We start from the raw sequence: 17705 nt of genomic DNA, 5'->3' as shown, positions 1-17705 counted from the left end.
GTCGGAAGTCGTTGCCTCGCCCGTGTCCCCGCATGGCGGCTTCTGGGCGCCGCCTGCCGCCGCGATCTGTAGGGCTGCCGGTGTGGCGGGTGAAGAGGGGTCCCTGCAGGCGAAGGGCTCGGGCCGCCTAGGCCGGCGCTCCCGGCGACGCACCCCCTCCTGCTTCTCCGTATCCCGCAGGCTCGGTGACGGCAGAGCTGATGGGGAAATACTTCCTGACCCTGAGCGTCCTCAAGGGGCCCTGGGACCAAGTCTTCGCCGCTTTCTGGCTGCGCTACCCCAACCCGTACAGGTAAGCGGGGAGGGGGAGCCAAGCAGGCCGTCCCACCGCCCGGGCGATGGTTCCTCTTTTTCCCGGGCGGCGGGGGTGGGGGGAGATTGTCTACACTGCTTCTTGGATATCCTTTCGGGAAGAGATTTGGGGAAGCAACCCAAAGCAAGTCTAGTAAAAAATAAGCCCCATTGTATTACTTGTTTCCAGGAAATATTTTTTTAAGATCGCAAAAGGCACGGGTGGGAGGGCTGCTAAGCCTCCTGGATTTCACAATTTGTAATTTCCTTTGGAAGTTTTTCAGGAGCGCGATTGTACGTCGACCTCTCTCTGTTTGTTTACTCCGAAATCAGCTCTACTTGATTCACCGGGGCTGACTGTGTGCCCAGGCTCGTCGCATTAATCTGTTGGGCTTATTTCTGCAAAGCCGAGCCGTGCTGGAGCAGCAATTAGGCAGGGCGCCCTCCAACCTTGCGTTGAGGAGGACCTTTCACCCACTGGACTGAGCACTGCATTTATGACTTGCTTGTTAGCACTGTGATTGCAGCCACCCCCACCCAAGCAATTTGAAATAAAAACGGAAAGGTTTTTTTAATGCATGCCAGCTCCAAAGCCAAAAAGGGCCAGCGTGTGAGGAAGTAAGGAAGTTATATCCTGGTGTGTGTGCAGAAAATAGGCCCAAATGTTGGTTTGATGGTAAGCAGGACAGAGCCCTTATTGTGCCTTGCTGACTCTGATATGAGGATAGTCTGATGAAGAAAAGGATTTTGTATCCTGCTTTTATGATAATTGGAAATTGCTTTCCATGAACGTGGTGCAGCGCCTCCCTGCTAGGTAATCCTAAAGCCCTGGAGAGAAGGCTGCGAGGGAACAAACACTAGGAGGGACCTCATCTTGCTTGTTACTTCCCACAGACTTATACCATATTATAAATATTGGTTTGTCTGAGCTGTGCAGTCTTCAGTAGGAGCCCTGAAGCTTACTGGCTGTATCCAGGCATTCGGTGTTAGGAGCTCTGGATCACCAGTTAAAATTTATGTCCCAAAGGCAGACTGTTAGTGAGAAGAGGGATCACCCTTAATGAAACTGTTCACAGTTAACCAGTGACTGAACACAATATGATAAAAGGCCAGGATTGACTCTGACAGTTGAAGATAACAAGTGACATAGACACCCTGCACAGAATTGTTCTGTGTGAGTAGCTCCTCCTTTCTAAGAATAATTTTGTCTCAAACTTTTACTACTGCATTTGGCGGTAGCCCTATTAATAGACTCTACCAAGCTGGGGGGGGGGGGGGGGGCTAGTATCTCACTCCATGGGTACAAAAGCACAGGCCAGTTAGAAAACACATTTTCCTTATTGCGATTTCCTTATCTGCCTCCATACTGACTGTGGCTTTCTCTGTTACTTGGGCTTTGACTAAATAAAGCTCATGCAGGACTGCTTAGAACATACTCCAATGCTTTTGTCTCCCCACCCCAGTAAACATGTCCTGACAGAAGATATCTTGTATCGGGAAGTGACAGAAGACCAGAAGCTGCTTTCCAGGCGGCTCCTAACCAAGACCAACAGAATGCCTCGCTGGGCAGAGCGCTTCTTTCCGGCCAATGTTGCCCACTCTGTCTACATCCTTGAAGATTCCATTGTGGACCCACAGAACCGAACTATGGCCACATTCACCTGGAACATCAACCATGCACGTATTATGGTATGTAGTAGTTTCTCTGCATGCAGTTAGGGCTATGTTCTAAAGTTCTGGAGCTGATGTTGGTTGTTGAGAGTGATGGTCATTTTGGTCTTCTATCTCCTGTGCAGGTGGTGGAAGAACACTGTGTTTACAGAGAGAACCCAGATAACAGTAGCTGGACAGAAGTCAAGCGGGAAGCTTGGGTATCATCCAGCCTGTTTGGTGTCTCACGTGCTGTCCAGGTGAGTGTACCATAGATCTGTATAGCTTTATATATTTCACATGTATGAAATGGTCTCATCCCTAGGATTCAAGCTGTGCAAATAAGTAGCCATGGGGAAACACTTAAACATACCTTTTTTACAGTCCAATCCAGATAGGGGGTATCTAAACCCACATGTATCCTCCCAGTTGGCATAAGTGGCACTTACACAAGCTGAAAGGGCAGAGAAGAGGGGTGGGTGAGCACCATGGAGCTCCATAGCACCTGACCCGCTTCTGGCTGCCCTTCCAGAGTTGCGTTGGCCTAACTTGTAGGCTGACACAAATGATGGCATTCCCAGAGGCAGAGCCAACGTTAGTCAGCTTTTACCCAGCTTTGGCCCTAGGAGCACCATTGGGAGGGAGGCGGACTTATGCCACCCTTTTGGGTGGTATAACTCCATTTTCCCCTATGGAGGCCTTTTGAGTGGCTGTGTGTGTGGGGGCTTTTTGTTTTTTTCTGCCTCCTTGTGCTGCTAGAAAGCCCTCTGGAAGCAGCATGGCAGCAGCACTGTTCTCGACCACTGCCTGGATCTGGATTCCTCTCTATGTCTCTGTTCATATTTGCTGGGTTCTTGTTTCAGGAGTTTGGCTTGGCCAGGTTCAAAAGCAACGTGACCAAGAGCACCAAAGGGTTTGAGTATATACTGGCTAAAATGCAAGGTAAGTATCTATTCACAAAATAAACTTTGTTGTTTTTGTTTAGCTAATCACAATCAGCAGCAGTTTCAGTAACGCAACAGAATACAACTTCAGGCCTTGGTACAAGTTTGTGGGTAAACTTTGCCACACTCTGCTTCTTTCCTAACCTGTACTTGTTGCACAGCAAAAGGCTAGTGGGAGCACAGAGGAGCCATGGTAAATATCTAAGAGGCATGTAAAACTCGTGTGTCGTGGAGGAAATGAGGCATTGGAACTGAAGGGAAAAATGGCATATGTCTGGCTTCTTTCTCTCGTATTTGCATAACTGAACACTTCTCCCAGAATTGCTTCATAGTCTCTTAATATTTTTCATGAATTGAGGGCTAAATAACTCTCCATGTTTTTCTCCCATGAAAATGAGGGCTAAATAACTTTCCTTGTTTAAAATCAGTCTTACCGCGATCTGGCATGAAATCCTTGCCATTAAGTTCCATATACCAATATTTTAAAATAGTGATTTTGCATGACATTTGTGCAAAAACTTTTTGTTGAGGCTTGAGTTCAGTGGCTAGAGTTTTGTGAGTGCTTGCTTGACTTTTTTGTTTGTTGTTTAAACCACAGGCGAAGCACCATCTAAAACCTTGGTGGAAACAGCAAAAGAAGCAACAGAGAAAGCCAAGGAGACTGCCTTGGCTGCTACAGAGAAGGCAAAGGACTTGGCGAGCAAAGCAGCTACTAAAAAGAAGCCGCAGCAACAATATGTATGAAAAAGCGGCTTTCCTGGAACAGGGACCGGAGTGCCATTGGCACAGGCACCATAGTAATACTGGGAAGCTCACCTATAAACTGTAGGTTTACAACCCTTGGGAAGTGGAGGTAGCCAGACTGTCTTCTAGATTTTATGTTTTTTAATTGATACTGTACAAATCTGACAATCATCTTCTTTCTCAAGGTGTAATTATCATTAAAAGAATAGACTTACAATTCAGTCCACTGCCAAGAACTATTCTGCTGGTAGGAACTGATCTTCAAAACTGTGATTAACTGGATAAGTCTTCCTGTTTACATTGACCTCCTTGGGGCGTCCAACGTGTATATCTGTAGCACAGACCAGTTCAGCAGGGTGGTGCCTGCTTGTTAGAAAAGCAGGCTGCCTGCTCCAAGAGCTTACTTGGGTGCTTTTGAACTGTTAGGTTTTCTTCCAGTGGCTCGGGTGCATATTATTAAAGAAATATTTACTAAAATGCTACTGAGTACATGTGAGCAGGGGGTACAAAGGGGAGGCAGCTGTACTGTAGAGAATCAGAGTACCTTCATCTGTAGTGGCCATCTCGAGCCAGGTTTCACCAGTTGCAGGCATCTTCTCACCCCATCATCCACCTGCAGCTGACTCCGTTATTTGGATTACATATATTGTGCCAAAATTACTACATATAGGGCTTTATAACCATGTCCTCATTTCATTCTCTCTCTCTCTTTTAGTAGGAGGAAAGGGCTGTTGCCTTCATAACATAGCCTCTAGGAGCAACAGTGGCTGACTCTGGCAAGGGCAATGTTGAGATACAGCATTAGTGTCTTTTGTCCAAGGACAGAAACAGCCCTCTTCCTCTTTTGCTGACAATCCTCTCTGTAGACAGGTTCTATTCATAGCAGTCTGAAGCACTGAGAGGTTGGAATCATCTGTCTTGCTGCAGAGCTACCCACTGAAGTGGAGTTTTGTTCATCATAACCAGAAGTTGCTGGTACTAGAGTAGCTGTGCTCTTGCCCAGTGTTGAAAGAGGCTACCACAGCATCTTCAATGATACCAAATTCCAGGGCCTCAACATCCACTTCTGCATCTTCTGCAGCAGGGAAAAACATCCATTATAGTTCTCCATTAGATCTATTATGTGGCTTATTACAGGGGCTTAGGGTAGTTTCCACTTTTCTAGGAACAAAATGGGCTAGATAGTTGTATATTAAAGGAACCATGTCCTATAGTAATTAGCCAGCCCTCTTAGTTTTTGCAGTGAGCAGCTAATGTTCTAACAATAGAAAATATCAGCCCCAGAAACTGCAGACTGGCACTGCAGCAGGGAAAGTCTGGTTGTCAGGTGGCACTCACCTTGGTCCGAGTCAGAGCGTTCAGAGGAGAGCTGAGAGGAGTCCAGGCTGTCAACGCGCAGCCTTTCTGTACCAGAATGGCCAATCAGCACCTGCAACCTCTGATGCAAGATCTTCTGCTCACACTGTAGCCTCTCCTTCAGTTGCTGAGCCTTCCGCTCCTGCTCTTCCAACTTCTGCACAAGGATGAATGAGGGTAGGAACCATATCACTCAATTATTCTGCTCCCTTAAAATGTAACTAGATTATGGTAGGTGATACTCCAGGGTAATTAAACTGCCTGGTAGGACCATCAGTGTTTTGACTGTGAGTTTCCTGGAAATATCACTGACCACTGAAAGAACATAAATCAAGCAAAAAGTTGCACCCTCTCCAAAAGTGCAAGAGCCACTTAGCTGCAATCAGATATGCCTCTCTGTTCCTTGGCCAAACTATTGTGGTGTTTGAGAGCTAGCGTGGCATAGTGGTTAAGAGCAGGTGGACGCTAATCTGGGTTTGATTCCCCACTCCTCAACATGAGCGGCGGACTCTTATCTGATAAACAAGATTTGTTTCCCCCTCCTGCATTCTTTCTGGGTGACCTTGGTCTAGTCACAGTTCTTTGGAATTGACTCAGCCTCACCTACCTCACAAGGTGTCTGTTTGTGGGGAAAGGAGGGGAAAGAGTTTGTAAGCCCCTTTGCGTCTCCTTACAGGAGAGAAAGGCGGGGTTCAGATATAAATCCAAACTCTCCTCACTTTCAAGCCATTCCCAACCTTGCTCAATGAATCTACTGGATCCTATCCAAACATCTGCTATGATTCAAGTATGAAACACAGGCTCTACTATGAGAACAGCAATTCACAAAGAACTGATAAAGCAGGGCTGGCTATGATTGCCACTGCCCTTGTATGTATAAGGAGTGATGCACGTAATTTACCTTAATGTGCAATCTGGCTTGGTGCAAGAGACTGAGGGTTGTAGACCGAGAATGCTCTGAGTTCAGGGGGACTTGCTGTTTCAGCTGCTCCAAACACTGCCTCAACTGGGCCCTCCTGCCGGGGAAAGAATGTAAGAAAGAAAGGGCTATGTTTCAGTTGGGGCTGTAACTAATTTCTAGGCCCTTTTGAGATGGCAACATATTTTCCAGAAGTTTCATCTAGTAAAAAAATTACAACCCCCCATGCTTCACTTTTTTACTAACAAATACTCATTTGTGCAAAATGCAGAAACTGAACCAGATTTTATAGTCCACCTCTTCTGTGTTTGCCTTGCTAGCCACAAGTAAAAGGATATGGGCAGATGGCTAAAGCTACAGAGGTATAAAAACCCAACACAGAACATGTAGCTGTAGGGAACGTGTTTCTTTCTTCTCCATTGTCTTTTCTGCAAAATACTTTCTTGTCTGAGCCTTTATCCCCCATGGATATTCTTGCAACTAGACAACTCCAAAAAAGGTGTTTGAAAGCCCTGCCGTAAGAATCTAGAGCTGGAGATTAAGGACTAAATTGGATGGTCAGCAATTAACTTTGGTCCAGCTGGAGACTTTCTGTGGGCAGTTACTTGAATCAAACCACCAGGATGTTGCAAGAAATGATATATACAGAGATTGGCAGTTAAACAAGACTGATCAACCAAGAATGGCAAATGTTTAGAGTGACACCTTTATCTGAAGAGGTACCAAGAACACAAAGCTGTCACTTGTGGCCTTGATTTGTCACTGCATTGCTATGGCACTGTCCCACTCAGCTGCAAAATGCTTTTGCTAGTACATTAATTCCTTCCCACTCTTCGAACACAGCATAACCATAAAGCTGCTAAATTTAGTGCTATTCATTTCCATTTCTTGCATAAGCAGAAAGGGGGATGAGAAATAAATTATCTTTGTCCTCATTCTTTCTCATATAAAAGTTTACCTGTGCTTCTCCAGTTCATTGTGCATAGACCTAAAAGCAAAAAGAGAAGGAAAAGAAGGTTGGGAACTATGTTTAAATTTCCAGAAAGGGACAGCTGCACTTCTGACTGGCAAAGTCCACATCCAGTCCTGCTGTTACCTCAGCTTTCCCTATCAGAACTGTGTGGGGATAGGTGGATACTTGCCTCATCAGGAGCAGTTCAAGGAGAACCCAATTGACCAGAACAGTACCAATTCTTCCTTGCTCCACCTCGAGCATCACAAAACCTCACAATGGCCACCACATCCAAGAACTCAGGGACAGTCAGTAAGGCTATGCTGATAGGACATGATGGAGCACAAGGTCCTGCAGAACTACATGTGTATCAGTGAGAACAAAAGGGCCAGGCTTCACAGAGAAAAGGCTCTTGGTTGCATGTTCTCCCAAAGGCATTTGGTGGACCACTGCAAGTAGCAGAGTGCTGGACTAGATGGACTCTGGTCTGATCCAGCAGGCTTGTTCTTATGTTCACAGCTGACTTCCTTATATCAGGAATAAGAAAGCAGTCTCTGCATACAGAAAAATGCCATAACTGGTTTCAGAGATGAACTAGCAAACAGGAACAGTCACAACTCCTATCCTAGATGTTCTCGCGCCATACACAATCTTACAGAAGATTTATAAATTCCTTGAGAGCTTCAAAGCATTAGGCATTGAAATACAAGGCCAAGGTAGTGGACTATGTGCTATTCTTCAAAGGAAAACGAAACAGCAATTCTAGAAATTAAGTCCAAATCCTTACAAATGCAAAAGTGCAGCAGAAAGGTGGGCCTATGCTGAAGCTTGCATATATCAGTGATCCAGATTTGATCTTTATTTACAGGAGTGGGGGGCAGAGTAACCCCATCATCATTATATGACACACAAATATATTTTTGTCATTTCTTTCATTTTCTGAGTCTTTGCCAGTGATTCTTGCCAGCTGGACAGAAGTCAGACTCCACCTTGTTTTGGTTACATATTTTCCTGCCAGACAAGCATCACCTGCTATGTTCTCATTAGGTGTGTATGTCCACATTTCTGTTGCAGCAGATTTATGGCAACCCATAACAAAAAACTAATGGAGGTGGTTTCCATTACCATCCTCTGCATAGAAACCTTGAAATTCCTTGGTGGTGTCCTATCCAAGTACTAGCCAGGGCAAACCAAACTTAGATTCCACAATCTGAGAAGACTGGGCTAGCCTGGACCATCCAGGCTAGAGCGTGTTCTACATTTGGCCTTCAGTGTATCTCTCCCTTATCTTCATTACGGTGGCAAAACTCAAGTATCTACAAAGTCGGAAGCTTTCCCTCACCAGTTCCCTGCAGAAACTAGCCTCCCTTTATGATGGTCAACAAAAGAGAAAAATGCCAACCTCAAAGCTCAGAGAAGAGCTCTTACCTGACATTTTTCAAGGCCTTTCGAGGCTTCACCCTCTTTTGGGACTGTTTTGGGCATTCTCCACAATAAGGAGCAGGAGAGGCATAGCCATGTTCTGTTTCTAAAGGACAAAATAACAAGCTGTACACCAATTTATTCTTCCATCGCACCCCCATTCTTTTGTTCGTTCCCCCACAAATTTACACACACACGATTCAACTGTCAGTCATCACGCAGTGGAGGCAAAGCAAAAGCCTCACCACGCCAAGAAACCGCATTTCCCATTTTCAGCCATACCGACCCACTCCTGCCGCCTCTCTCCAGCCAGGTACCTCTCTCCCTACGGTCCAAGAATTCAGCCGCCTTCAGCAGCACCTGAATGTTGCCAGCGATGAGCTCCATGACAACCAGGGACCGGGACCGAGCACGGGGTTCGCTACAGCACGACCCAGCCACCGCCCGTAGCAGCCAACCCGGGGACGAGCCCGCCCATTCGAACGCTCGGGGATTCACGCCCCGCCCTTTCGAACCGGCCCGGCAGCGGCCGCGGCAGAGCTGGTCGCCTCGTAGTTTTCACATAAGCCTTCATCCGGGGGCGGTCTTTTGACACCCGCGAACTTTGGCCCCAGTTTACACGTCGCTCCTACTGCTCTGTAGTTCGCCGCACTGTTTTGAATCTCAACCTTCCATGGGCGGGACTAGGGGAACCGGCGCTACTATTGGCCAAAGGATAAGACAAGGCTCCCTGACGTCATTTCACTTTCAAAACAAATTCAAGCGGGAAAAACTGAGCTTTCAAATTTGAATTGGAGGCAGGTCCAGCTCTGTCTAATTGGACTGTATTGGTTCGAGAGGGTTGGTTGGTTTTTTTTGGACCGTGTCATTTGAAACCCCCACGCAGCCCTGCATTTATGCTCTCGCTGGAGGTCCAGCTTCTGTACTGCATTAAGGAACTCGGATTCGTTGCTTCGCCTTCAGGCGGTAGAATCTCTACTCCGCATAGGACCATACCTAGAAAGCGGGTGGTGAGAAAACACTCCTCTTGTTGTCGCTCCGATAAACGTGATCTTGAGAATATAATTTGCTGCCTATATTATGGTAAACGGATAACCATGCCAATTCCTAACAAGGAAAGTGGGTAACTGAGGAACGCAAATACAGCTTCGGTGCTGTAATGAGAAAAATAATTCTCAAAAATGAGGTGACCTTAAATGAAATAAAAGTATAAGGCAAAGTACATCAGACTGCCTACTACAGATTAAGTGGGCAGAAGTAACGGAAGGTTTAAAGCTATATTGTCCCTAAAAAAGAGTGATGGACTAGGTCTAGGATCTGGGGGACCCAGGTTCAAATACCCCCTGGAAATTTGGTGCAGGATGGATGACTTTGTGCCAGTCACATATTCTCAGCTTATTGTTGTTAGGTTAAAATAGAGGACAGAAGAACACAGTAAGCTGCTTTGGACCCCCAGTGGGGAGAAAGGTACAGTAAATGAGAGAAATCGATTAGAATTCCATACTCCGACAATTTGCAATTATAATAGTATTAGATGCAACTATTTGCTGTTTAAAAAGAGATTTTCACTGGGGGGGATGATCTCAAAAGGCCACTAAATGTTTAGTAAGGTTAATATGTATTTTGTTTATAACTTTTTTAATTCAAAGGAATTTATTTAGTACGTATGATTTATCTAGAAATGTCCAGCCTTCAAATGAAAACTGCTTCCCCTCTTCACGTGTTGATTCCTTTGGTATGTTTTTTGGCAATGATTCTGATTCATACTAGAGATAATCTTGTCATCAGTTTAATTCTCTCTTTTATGGGGTCTGGTATTCCACCGAGAGCCAGCCTGGTGTAGTGATTAAAATGTTGGACTAGAATCTGGGAGACCCACGTTCGAATCCCCACTCTGCCGTGGAAGCTTACTGGTGACCTAGTGCTAGTCACACAACTCAGCCTCAACTCTGGCAAGTACTATTTGGATGGGACACTTCCAAATAATACCAGGGGTGTGGCATGGAGGCAGGCAATTGCAAACCACCTCTGATCATCTCTTGTCCTGAAAACCCCATGTGGTCACCATAAATCAACTTCACAGCAAAAACAAACAAACCAGTATTCCACAATCTGTTTCTCCAAGTAACAATAGCAGTAGCTGTGAAAAGTACTGTCAAGTTTTTTTTTTTAATCCAATTTTCTTTGTGTGCTGGGCATGACCCAACATCTTAGTATCTCTGGTTTCATAGATCTCTCTGTTAGATAAAGCAGTTTGCACTCTGATTTACTCTCTCACCCAGCTTAATGAGTTCTGGTGAACAAAAATGCGTACCCACAGTTTGTGTTTTCACTTGTTCCTTATAAAAGGTATTATGTGGCCTTTGAATTTGTCTTTGAACTAATGCAACTACCTGCAGTCTCTCTGTTTCTGGGATTTAAGGCTGCCTAACCTGTGTAAAAGGCATGAAGTAGGACAAGTTAGATTGTTTTCAGGGGTGGTGGGGTGAAACCTGAGGGAAGCAGGGGAGAAAAGAGGTGCTACAAACACTTCCCAAACAACAAAGCCCAGCTAACCTGAAACAAAAAGACAGTTCTTTGTACAATGCAGAAGAAAGAAGACTAACCTAATTCCTACTCCCTAATTGTTGGATTAATTCTTGCACCACAAAGGACGTTGGACAGATGCTGACCATTTTTTGGGGAGAATGTTAAGTGAAATAAAGGCTAAAAGAAATTAAATGGAAGGACTAATTGAGAAATTAATTTATACCAGGTCCAGATGGCATAAACCTGATAATTTTAAAAGAACGAAAATGTGGAAAATTCTGATCTAATGAAAACATTCTGTCTTTTCCTCCAGATGACTGGAGATTAGCCAGTGCATCATAGAATTTTAAAGATAGATGGATAGGGGGTGGCTGGAGATCTTCTGGAATTACAACTGGTCTCCAGGTAATGGAGATCAGTTCATCAGAGAGAAAAATGCCACTTTGGAAGGTGGACTCTATGACACCATACCCCAGTGAGTATACCACCCCAAACCCTACCCTTCCTCTGGCTCCACCCCCAAAACTCCAGGAATTTTCCAACCTGGAGCTGGCAACCATATAGATTGGGGGGCAGAGAGAGGGAGAAAAGAACAAGAAATTACAGGCCACCAGCTGAATCTGGCCTTTGACCTTACTGTTTTTAAATGTTTAATCTTCATAACATCATGGGTCTACCTGTTGAGGACCTGCCTCATGCATCTGACAAAGCAGATTCTGGGCCACTAAAACATATGGTATAGTAAATCTTCGTTAGTCTTTAAGACATCTGTGCATTTTTGTTGCAACCAACTAGCATAGCTTGCCCTCCAAAACGTTATTGTTCAACAAGGCAGGTGCAAACTCAACAACTTCTCCTTTAGGATCTGATGAGACTGAAAACGGGTGGCAGGATAGGTAATTGCAGTTTTGGGGCATATCTTGTTTTAAGACAAAAGGGTTTTTAAATTACAGTGGAGACAGATTACCATTTTAGCAGATGTAGAAATGATCACACGTTTGCTTGATCATCTGTTTTACTATGAACATCCATTTTTCTGTCGCTTTCTTCATGCATTGAGGCATATGGGAGGTTCTGATCAATAAAAAGGTCTCCTTTCATTTCCTGCATGGCTGAACTATCACCTGTGTGAGCAACCCATAGCCAATGACATTAAGATGGGGAAGGTATTCCCTAATCCATATTTTTCATAATTAAAATAGTCCTCAAAAAAGACTTTGTATTTACTTACAGCATTTACTCAAATGAAAGGCTAGATTTTTCACTGGTATTCCATCAAAACCAGTGTTTTAATGGGCTAAGGTAGCATTGCTCTGCTCAGCTAAATGCAAAGCCTTTTTCTAGCTGCACAAGGAGCCAAATGTCTCCTTGTAGCTGAGGAAGACCCCACACACCTCATTGAGCAGAGTGATCGGATGTAGATACTTCCTAAATAAAACCTGCCTTCATGGCTATAATCATAAAAATACCTAGTTCAGTTTTAAACCCTCCTTACACAGCCTCAGAGAGAACCCAGCAAATTTCCTTCATATTTTTGCTATTTTTATAAAATGATATACAATACATTGCTTATTTTTAGATAACTCATGACCCCAGATAGAGTGTCCTTTGCAACCTGCAGCCTTGGCAGGTTTCACAGGCTTGTGCCGGTTGGAATCAGCACTCCAGAGGCGCTGCTTCTTCGTTTTTCTTTCTGCTTTATCCTGTCCCTTTTCTGTTGCCACATAGTTCCCCCCCCCCCCTAAAAAGTAACTAATCTCAAACAGAAGCAAAGGCAGGCAGAAGCTATTGGTCAGATCAGCGTTCTCTTGAGATAGCAGGTAAGTACCCTAATTTATATTTAGAATTAAAGCTGCGCTAGTTACAGATATCAGGCATAAAACAAGCATAAAAGCTTAACCAGGTGGATGTGGGACATGTGGTGATTTGCCTATCCCTGGCTCCGACGCTGTAATGGAAGCTTGTGAATTTTTGTGCTGCATGGCAAACTTGCAAATTATATTTCTCATAGCATCCTTGTCTTAAAAAAAAATAACCTGGTTTTAAAAAGGCCCGACCTCCCAGTTTCCCTACAATATTTGCTAAAATGATTGTGTCTGTGGATATTCGGTTTCAGTGTCGGGTTTTAGTATTAAGTTTCATATTGTATTACTGGAACTGCTTAATGTTTTAATATGTGTAAGCTGCCCTGAGTCCAGCTTTGGCCAGGAAAATCATGGTATAAATATAATGTTAAAAATAAAATGTATATTTTAAAACTGAAGTTATTACCCTCTTAGGAACAGTTTTGTTTGCAAGTTGAAGCTTAATAGATTAAAAGTAATTGCTGTCTGTTCACACTAGTGGTCTTCATTCACTCAGTATATTGTTATCACATTCTACATTTAAGATGGACACAAAAGCAAAGGGACCCATGCCTGTCCACCACACACTATAACTATGTAATGCTCCAGACAATACTTTAGGAGAGCAAGAGTGTGTGAAAAGGACATGGGGTGCCTTCCCCACACATTTCCTATGCCAGCATGGATCAGGGAAACCCAGATTAAAATCCCCACTCTGCCTTGGAAGCTTGCTAGGTGACCTTGGGCCAATGATAACTCATAGAGTTGTAAGAAACAAAATGTTGAAGGGACGAATGTTTTAAGCTACATTGGATCCCCACTGGAATCAAAACTGGGATATAAATTAAGAAAATACAAAGTGTAAAAACATCCTGTTATTGTTTCCAATTAGGTCCCTATCCCGCACAAAATTTATTATTGTTGAGGTAAAATAACAGATTAGGCCTCAAGGATAGGGAGTTACCCCCTTTTTAGGAAATCACAGCCATCTTTACAGAGAACATGGGAAGTCTATCCATTACGTACACACCTTGTCACGATTTTTCTTGCTTATTAACATTAATAGGTTATTGTGCCATCAGAAGGATTAAACCAAGCATCAGTACTGGAAAAGAAACAGACATGGAAATATAATCCGGAGTATACCACAACCTCCAATATGTCTGACATGAAAATGGGGCACTATAGTATATTCAATGCTGGAGTTCTCACTAAACATCGCTGTGGGGCAAACTCGACTCCCTCATCACACATACATTGTTGAAAGCAATTCTGAACTCATCTGTTCACAACATTAATTTACTCTGCAATAGCTTCTTTCTGCACAAACTGCTGGAATTAACCAGAAGAGTTTCCTTTTTAAAAAAACCCACTTAATGGTTAATGTTCAGTAGATCTGGTTGTACTTATTATAGAATAACTGCAACTCAAATTTGCATCAGGAGAGATGTGTTGGGTATAGCGGAAGTGTGAAATGGCAGTCAAGAACGAGCTTTTCCATGCCCAGCAAGTCTAGTCACAAAATATGAACACAAATCAGTGGGTATTCTTTTGCCTAAAGATGTACTAAAAGAACATAGTTATCATACAAACTGTATGTGTGTAAAGTACTAGTGTTTTAATATTTGTGCATCAACATTTCCATGTTTTTACACTATGCATGAGGTATGTATCCATTACCACCAGCACCTCAATTCTACTGGGTTTTCAAGCACCTCTGGTGTTCATCACTAGGTCTCTCATTCAACTCTAGCACATACTAACAAGATGTTTGAAAATTGTCCAAAAAAATGAAGGCTTTGGGACCAGTATTTACATAGAGCATCCTAAGACGAATTGAGAATTGCATAGTTGCAGCATGGCTGGTAAACTTCATGGGGGGAGGGGGGTGTTGTGTGTTAAGCACATGCTCCTCCTTCACACAGCAGACCTATACCTTTTTGTTTTATGAACATACAGAAAAAGATGTTTTTGGGCACACCACTTTCCTTCCTTCCAGTGCACAGACATCTCTAACCCAATGTAATTAAATTGATAGCTGAATTACCTGGGGTTTTTAGACAGCAAAGTGCCCCTGAATATTTACGTAAAGTACATTTCCCTTCTCACAGTTGAGCAAGCAGAACTGTACCCTGTACAGCAGAAACTCAAGCGAAGGAGTTGAAGGCCAAGATAAAGCACAAAAACGAAACACAAATGGTGCATTTTGCAGTGTGTTGTTTGTCAAATAAAGGAGTTTTGCTTTCTACTTAAAAAAAACAAAAACCTACCGCTTCAGAACTACATGAAACTCCCATTAGAACTACAGGAATTTGATTTAAAACTGCTTATTACAACAGAACTGCTTGTTAGGAAACCTCCAGAGGTATTATAAAGTAGGGACTGGCCCTGAGAAGTTATAATAGTGGAAGGATTTGATGGGATATGGCTGACGGAGAAACGAAGAAGCAGCCTGCTTAAATGTTGGCCTATATATCATAGGAATCAAGCTGATTCAGTAATGTAGCAGCATCATTCACAATGAGCTGCAGCAGTCAGCGCAGGTACCATTTGCTCAAGGATAGACACCTTTGGTTGCACCTCCTCCCTCAGTTACCAGGGCACTCACAATTCCTTTGCTCCCATCACTATGTTCTAAAGTCACAGGAGTGGGTTTAAGGAACAAGAGCATGGAACCGGTGTGAGGCTGACAGAAGCTGGACGCCTCATTATCATTGCCTACTGAACTTGGAGGGCTTGCATGTCAGCACCTGTGCCTGCATGACAGACGGGATATGAGCAAGTCAGATTCCATGCTTGTTTCAATCCACAGCTCCCTGTACCAAACGACATGCAATGAAACAAGCCTCAGCAGGCATAATCGGGAGTGGGGCAGAGAAAGGAGAAAGAAAACTAATACACACCAACAACTTCTGAAAGTTTGTATTTGCATTTTCTTGTGGGGAAAAGGAAGTACATCAGCAGATTCTGTCTGTCAACACCCAACACAGCAATCCCACAGGCAAATCCAGCTACTGCCAGCACATCTGCTGTGAACCCAGAGAAGGCAAATTGGCAAGAGCAACAGACAGCATTTATTCAAGTATTCAGGAGAGTTACCAGCTCATGCTGGTTTCAAAGAAAGGAGCTATAAGTCTCAGAGGGCTCCAAAGCATTTCCCACACACTAGCGTGGCAAGAGAAGTTTATAAAAAGTCCAGGCAAGGTTTATTTGCAGCCTTTTTCTGAACAACCCTCCCTTAGCCCTTTATACATGTCAGAAGCTGGTGGGGAAAATGTCATGGCTGTCTTCCACATGCTTTGTGATAGAGTCAAGATCCTGCTTTCGGTTCCAGCGAAAGGGACCATGAAGCCCGTATTGCACTTCAGTCCACATCTGGCAATGCACCTTTATAGGCTTCTCAAAAACAAACCTGTAGGATAAAGCTAGGCTTTGACTCCACTGCCCCACCACCCCTTCCTAAATGCAGGAATCCTGGAAGCCAAGCTACCAGCACCAGGCAATCCTTACATGGATTACAGTCTACTCCATCCAAAAAAGTAATGACGGAGAGGAAAGCGGCCGTTAATGCCGATCAGAGGAGTTTGCCCATTTACAGTGAATTCTAGCTCAGGTAAAATGGGTCACAAATGTTCTTCAAAAGTTAATACAAAGATCACTTGCTATGAAATTCCTCTTCTGTTCCATCCCCCACTATGAAAAGCCCTTTGGCGTGCTCACAAGAGCTTCTAATAAGACACAAGTGGTTGCTTCCACAGTTCTTTGCAGGTAGTATAAGGTGTGGCTGCCTTCTAGTCTTTGGTGTTTCTGGAGGCACACAAGGTATGGGATGAAACTCCAGTCCATAGGCTGATGCTCACAAGCAGTTGGCATCTTTGTGGGTAGAAGGCAAGTGGGTGGTGTAGCAATGAGTGCAGATGCGGACTGGCTTCAGCTGCCTGAAGTGAGGCAGAGGCGCCAAGTGTGATGAACAGCGAGAGCAGAAGATCTGAAGGAAAACAAGCAAGGGTCAAATAAGATCATCCAGTTCTGCAAGCCCCACTTATTTACTTATTGAATTAATACCCCAATTTCCCCCCTAGTTATGACCCAAAGTGGCTTACAACATTCTCTCCTTCTATATATTATCATCAAAACAAAGCTGTAAGTTGAGTAAGACTGACAGTGGTCCGAGGTCACCCAACAGGCCTCTGTGGTAGAGTGGGAATTCAAGCCCAGGTTTCCCAGACTGACACTCTAGTCTGACACTCTAGTCCCTACACCCTGCTGGCTCTTCCTGTGCTAGGAGGAGGGGGAGGCAAACATGCAGTCCTAAGAAAGCATGCATCTGTGTGTCAAGGCTCATATCACAAATGATCAATAGCCAATATCAATCTCATGCCAATATGGCCTGGCATAACCAGCCAGATTAACTGAAAGTCCTTTATTTGCACCAGAGGAGTAGAGGGGGGAAATGGTGCCTGGGCCCCGCCCCCTACCCACTTACCTTAGTTCAGCCAGTTGCAAAGAGCAGCTGGCTGAACAGCTTCTGCTGAGACTGGTGGGGTGTGGGGGGTGCCCCCCCCCCACGGCACCCTGCCCATCTACCTTAGTTCAGCCAGCTGCAAAGAGCAGCTGGCTGAAAAAGAGCAGTCGACTGCTCTTTGCAGCCAGATGAAAAGCTTCTACTGGGCCTGGCAGGGAAGGGGGTGGACAATTTTCTGCCCGCCACGTTGACTCACTGGGGGCACCCGGGGCGTATGTCTGCAGATGTCCCCATTACAGCTACACCACTGCTTTGCACCCATAACGTTGCTCAGAATGCCTCTTTTGTTCCATTCCCCCTTCAGAACTGCTTGCCAATTCAGCCAGCACCACCTGCAACTGCCTTCCAGATTGTCCCATCTGGCTGTGACACATTTCAGTATTTCAGCAAAAAGGACCACTAAGGGATTCATTCACGGAATCATGCAACTGAGAGGAGTCTTTCCAAAAGAATGATCTAATCCAACCATGGCCCCCAATGTTGGCTTATTCTACACATAAAAACATTCACATCTACTGACTGCTTAACC

General features: G+C 44.4%; 3 protein-coding genes and 1 long non-coding RNA gene across 4 annotated transcripts in view; 2 read left to right on the top strand and 2 right to left on the bottom strand.

Moving 5' to 3' along the window:
• Positions 1 to 2: 2 nt before the first annotated feature.
• On the top strand, positions 3 to 3850 carry PRELID1 (PRELI domain containing 1). The gene is made up of 5 exons (XM_048487939.1): positions 3 to 292; positions 1755 to 1980; positions 2088 to 2201; positions 2805 to 2883; positions 3484 to 3850. The coding sequence occupies exons 1-5, from the start codon at positions 201 to 203 to the stop codon at positions 3627 to 3629; spliced, it is 657 nt and encodes a 218-aa protein (XP_048343896.1). The 5' UTR covers positions 3 to 200; the 3' UTR covers positions 3630 to 3850.
• Positions 3756 to 8961, bottom strand: MXD3 (MAX dimerization protein 3). Its single transcript, XM_048487942.1, has 6 exons — positions 8596 to 8961; positions 8285 to 8384; positions 6863 to 6892; positions 5887 to 6001; positions 4968 to 5142; positions 3756 to 4704 (listed from the first exon to the last, which is right to left on the bottom strand). Exons 1-6 carry the CDS (start codon positions 8663 to 8665, stop codon positions 4586 to 4588), a joined length of 609 nt encoding a protein of 202 aa, XP_048343899.1. The 5' UTR covers positions 8666 to 8961; the 3' UTR covers positions 3756 to 4585.
• On the top strand, positions 8867 to 17695 carry LOC125428206. The gene is made up of 3 exons (XR_007243788.1): positions 8867 to 9288; positions 9958 to 10013; positions 17481 to 17695. It is a non-coding gene; the product is annotated as an uncharacterized LOC125428206 (long non-coding RNA).
• Positions 15559 to 17705, bottom strand: part of LOC125428201 (lateral signaling target protein 2 homolog) — a 32991-nt gene continuing 30844 nt past the window's right edge. Inside the window, exon 13 of the mRNA XM_048487938.1 lies at positions 15559 to 16639. Coding sequence (XP_048343895.1) covers positions 16508 to 16639 — 132 coding nt within the window. The 3' untranslated portion in view covers positions 15559 to 16507. The remainder of the gene's footprint in view (positions 16640 to 17705) is intronic.

The sequence above is a fragment of the Sphaerodactylus townsendi genome, linkage group LG03 (genome assembly GCF_021028975.2).
Source record: "Sphaerodactylus townsendi isolate TG3544 linkage group LG03, MPM_Stown_v2.3, whole genome shotgun sequence".
NCBI classification, from domain to species: domain Eukaryota; kingdom Metazoa; phylum Chordata; class Lepidosauria; order Squamata; family Sphaerodactylidae; genus Sphaerodactylus; species Sphaerodactylus townsendi.
Note: the sequence above shows the minus strand (reverse complement) of the source record. Positions and strands in the feature narration are given on the sequence as shown.

Coding starts and splice junctions, on each gene's coding strand:
- PRELID1 (XM_048487939.1), top strand. CDS start 201: ATGGGGAAATACTTCCTGACCCTGAGCGTCCTCAAGGGGCCCTGGGAC. Junction 293..1,754: donor CGCTACCCCAACCCGTACAG/GTAAGCGGGGAG, acceptor TCCCCACCCCAG/TAAACATGTCCTGACAGAAG. Junction 1,981..2,087: donor TCAACCATGCACGTATTATG/GTATGTAGTAGT, acceptor TCTCCTGTGCAG/GTGGTGGAAGAACACTGTGT.
- MXD3 (XM_048487942.1), bottom strand. CDS start 8,665: ATGGAGCTCATCGCTGGCAACATTCAGGTGCTGCTGAAGGCGGCTGAA. Junction 6,002..6,862: donor AATGAACTGGAGAAGCACAG/GTAAACTTTTAT, acceptor TTTCCCCGGCAG/GAGGGCCCAGTTGAGGCAGT. Junction 5,143..5,886: donor AAGCCAGATTGCACATTAAG/GTAAATTACGTG, acceptor ATCCTTGTGCAG/AAGTTGGAAGAGCAGGAGCG.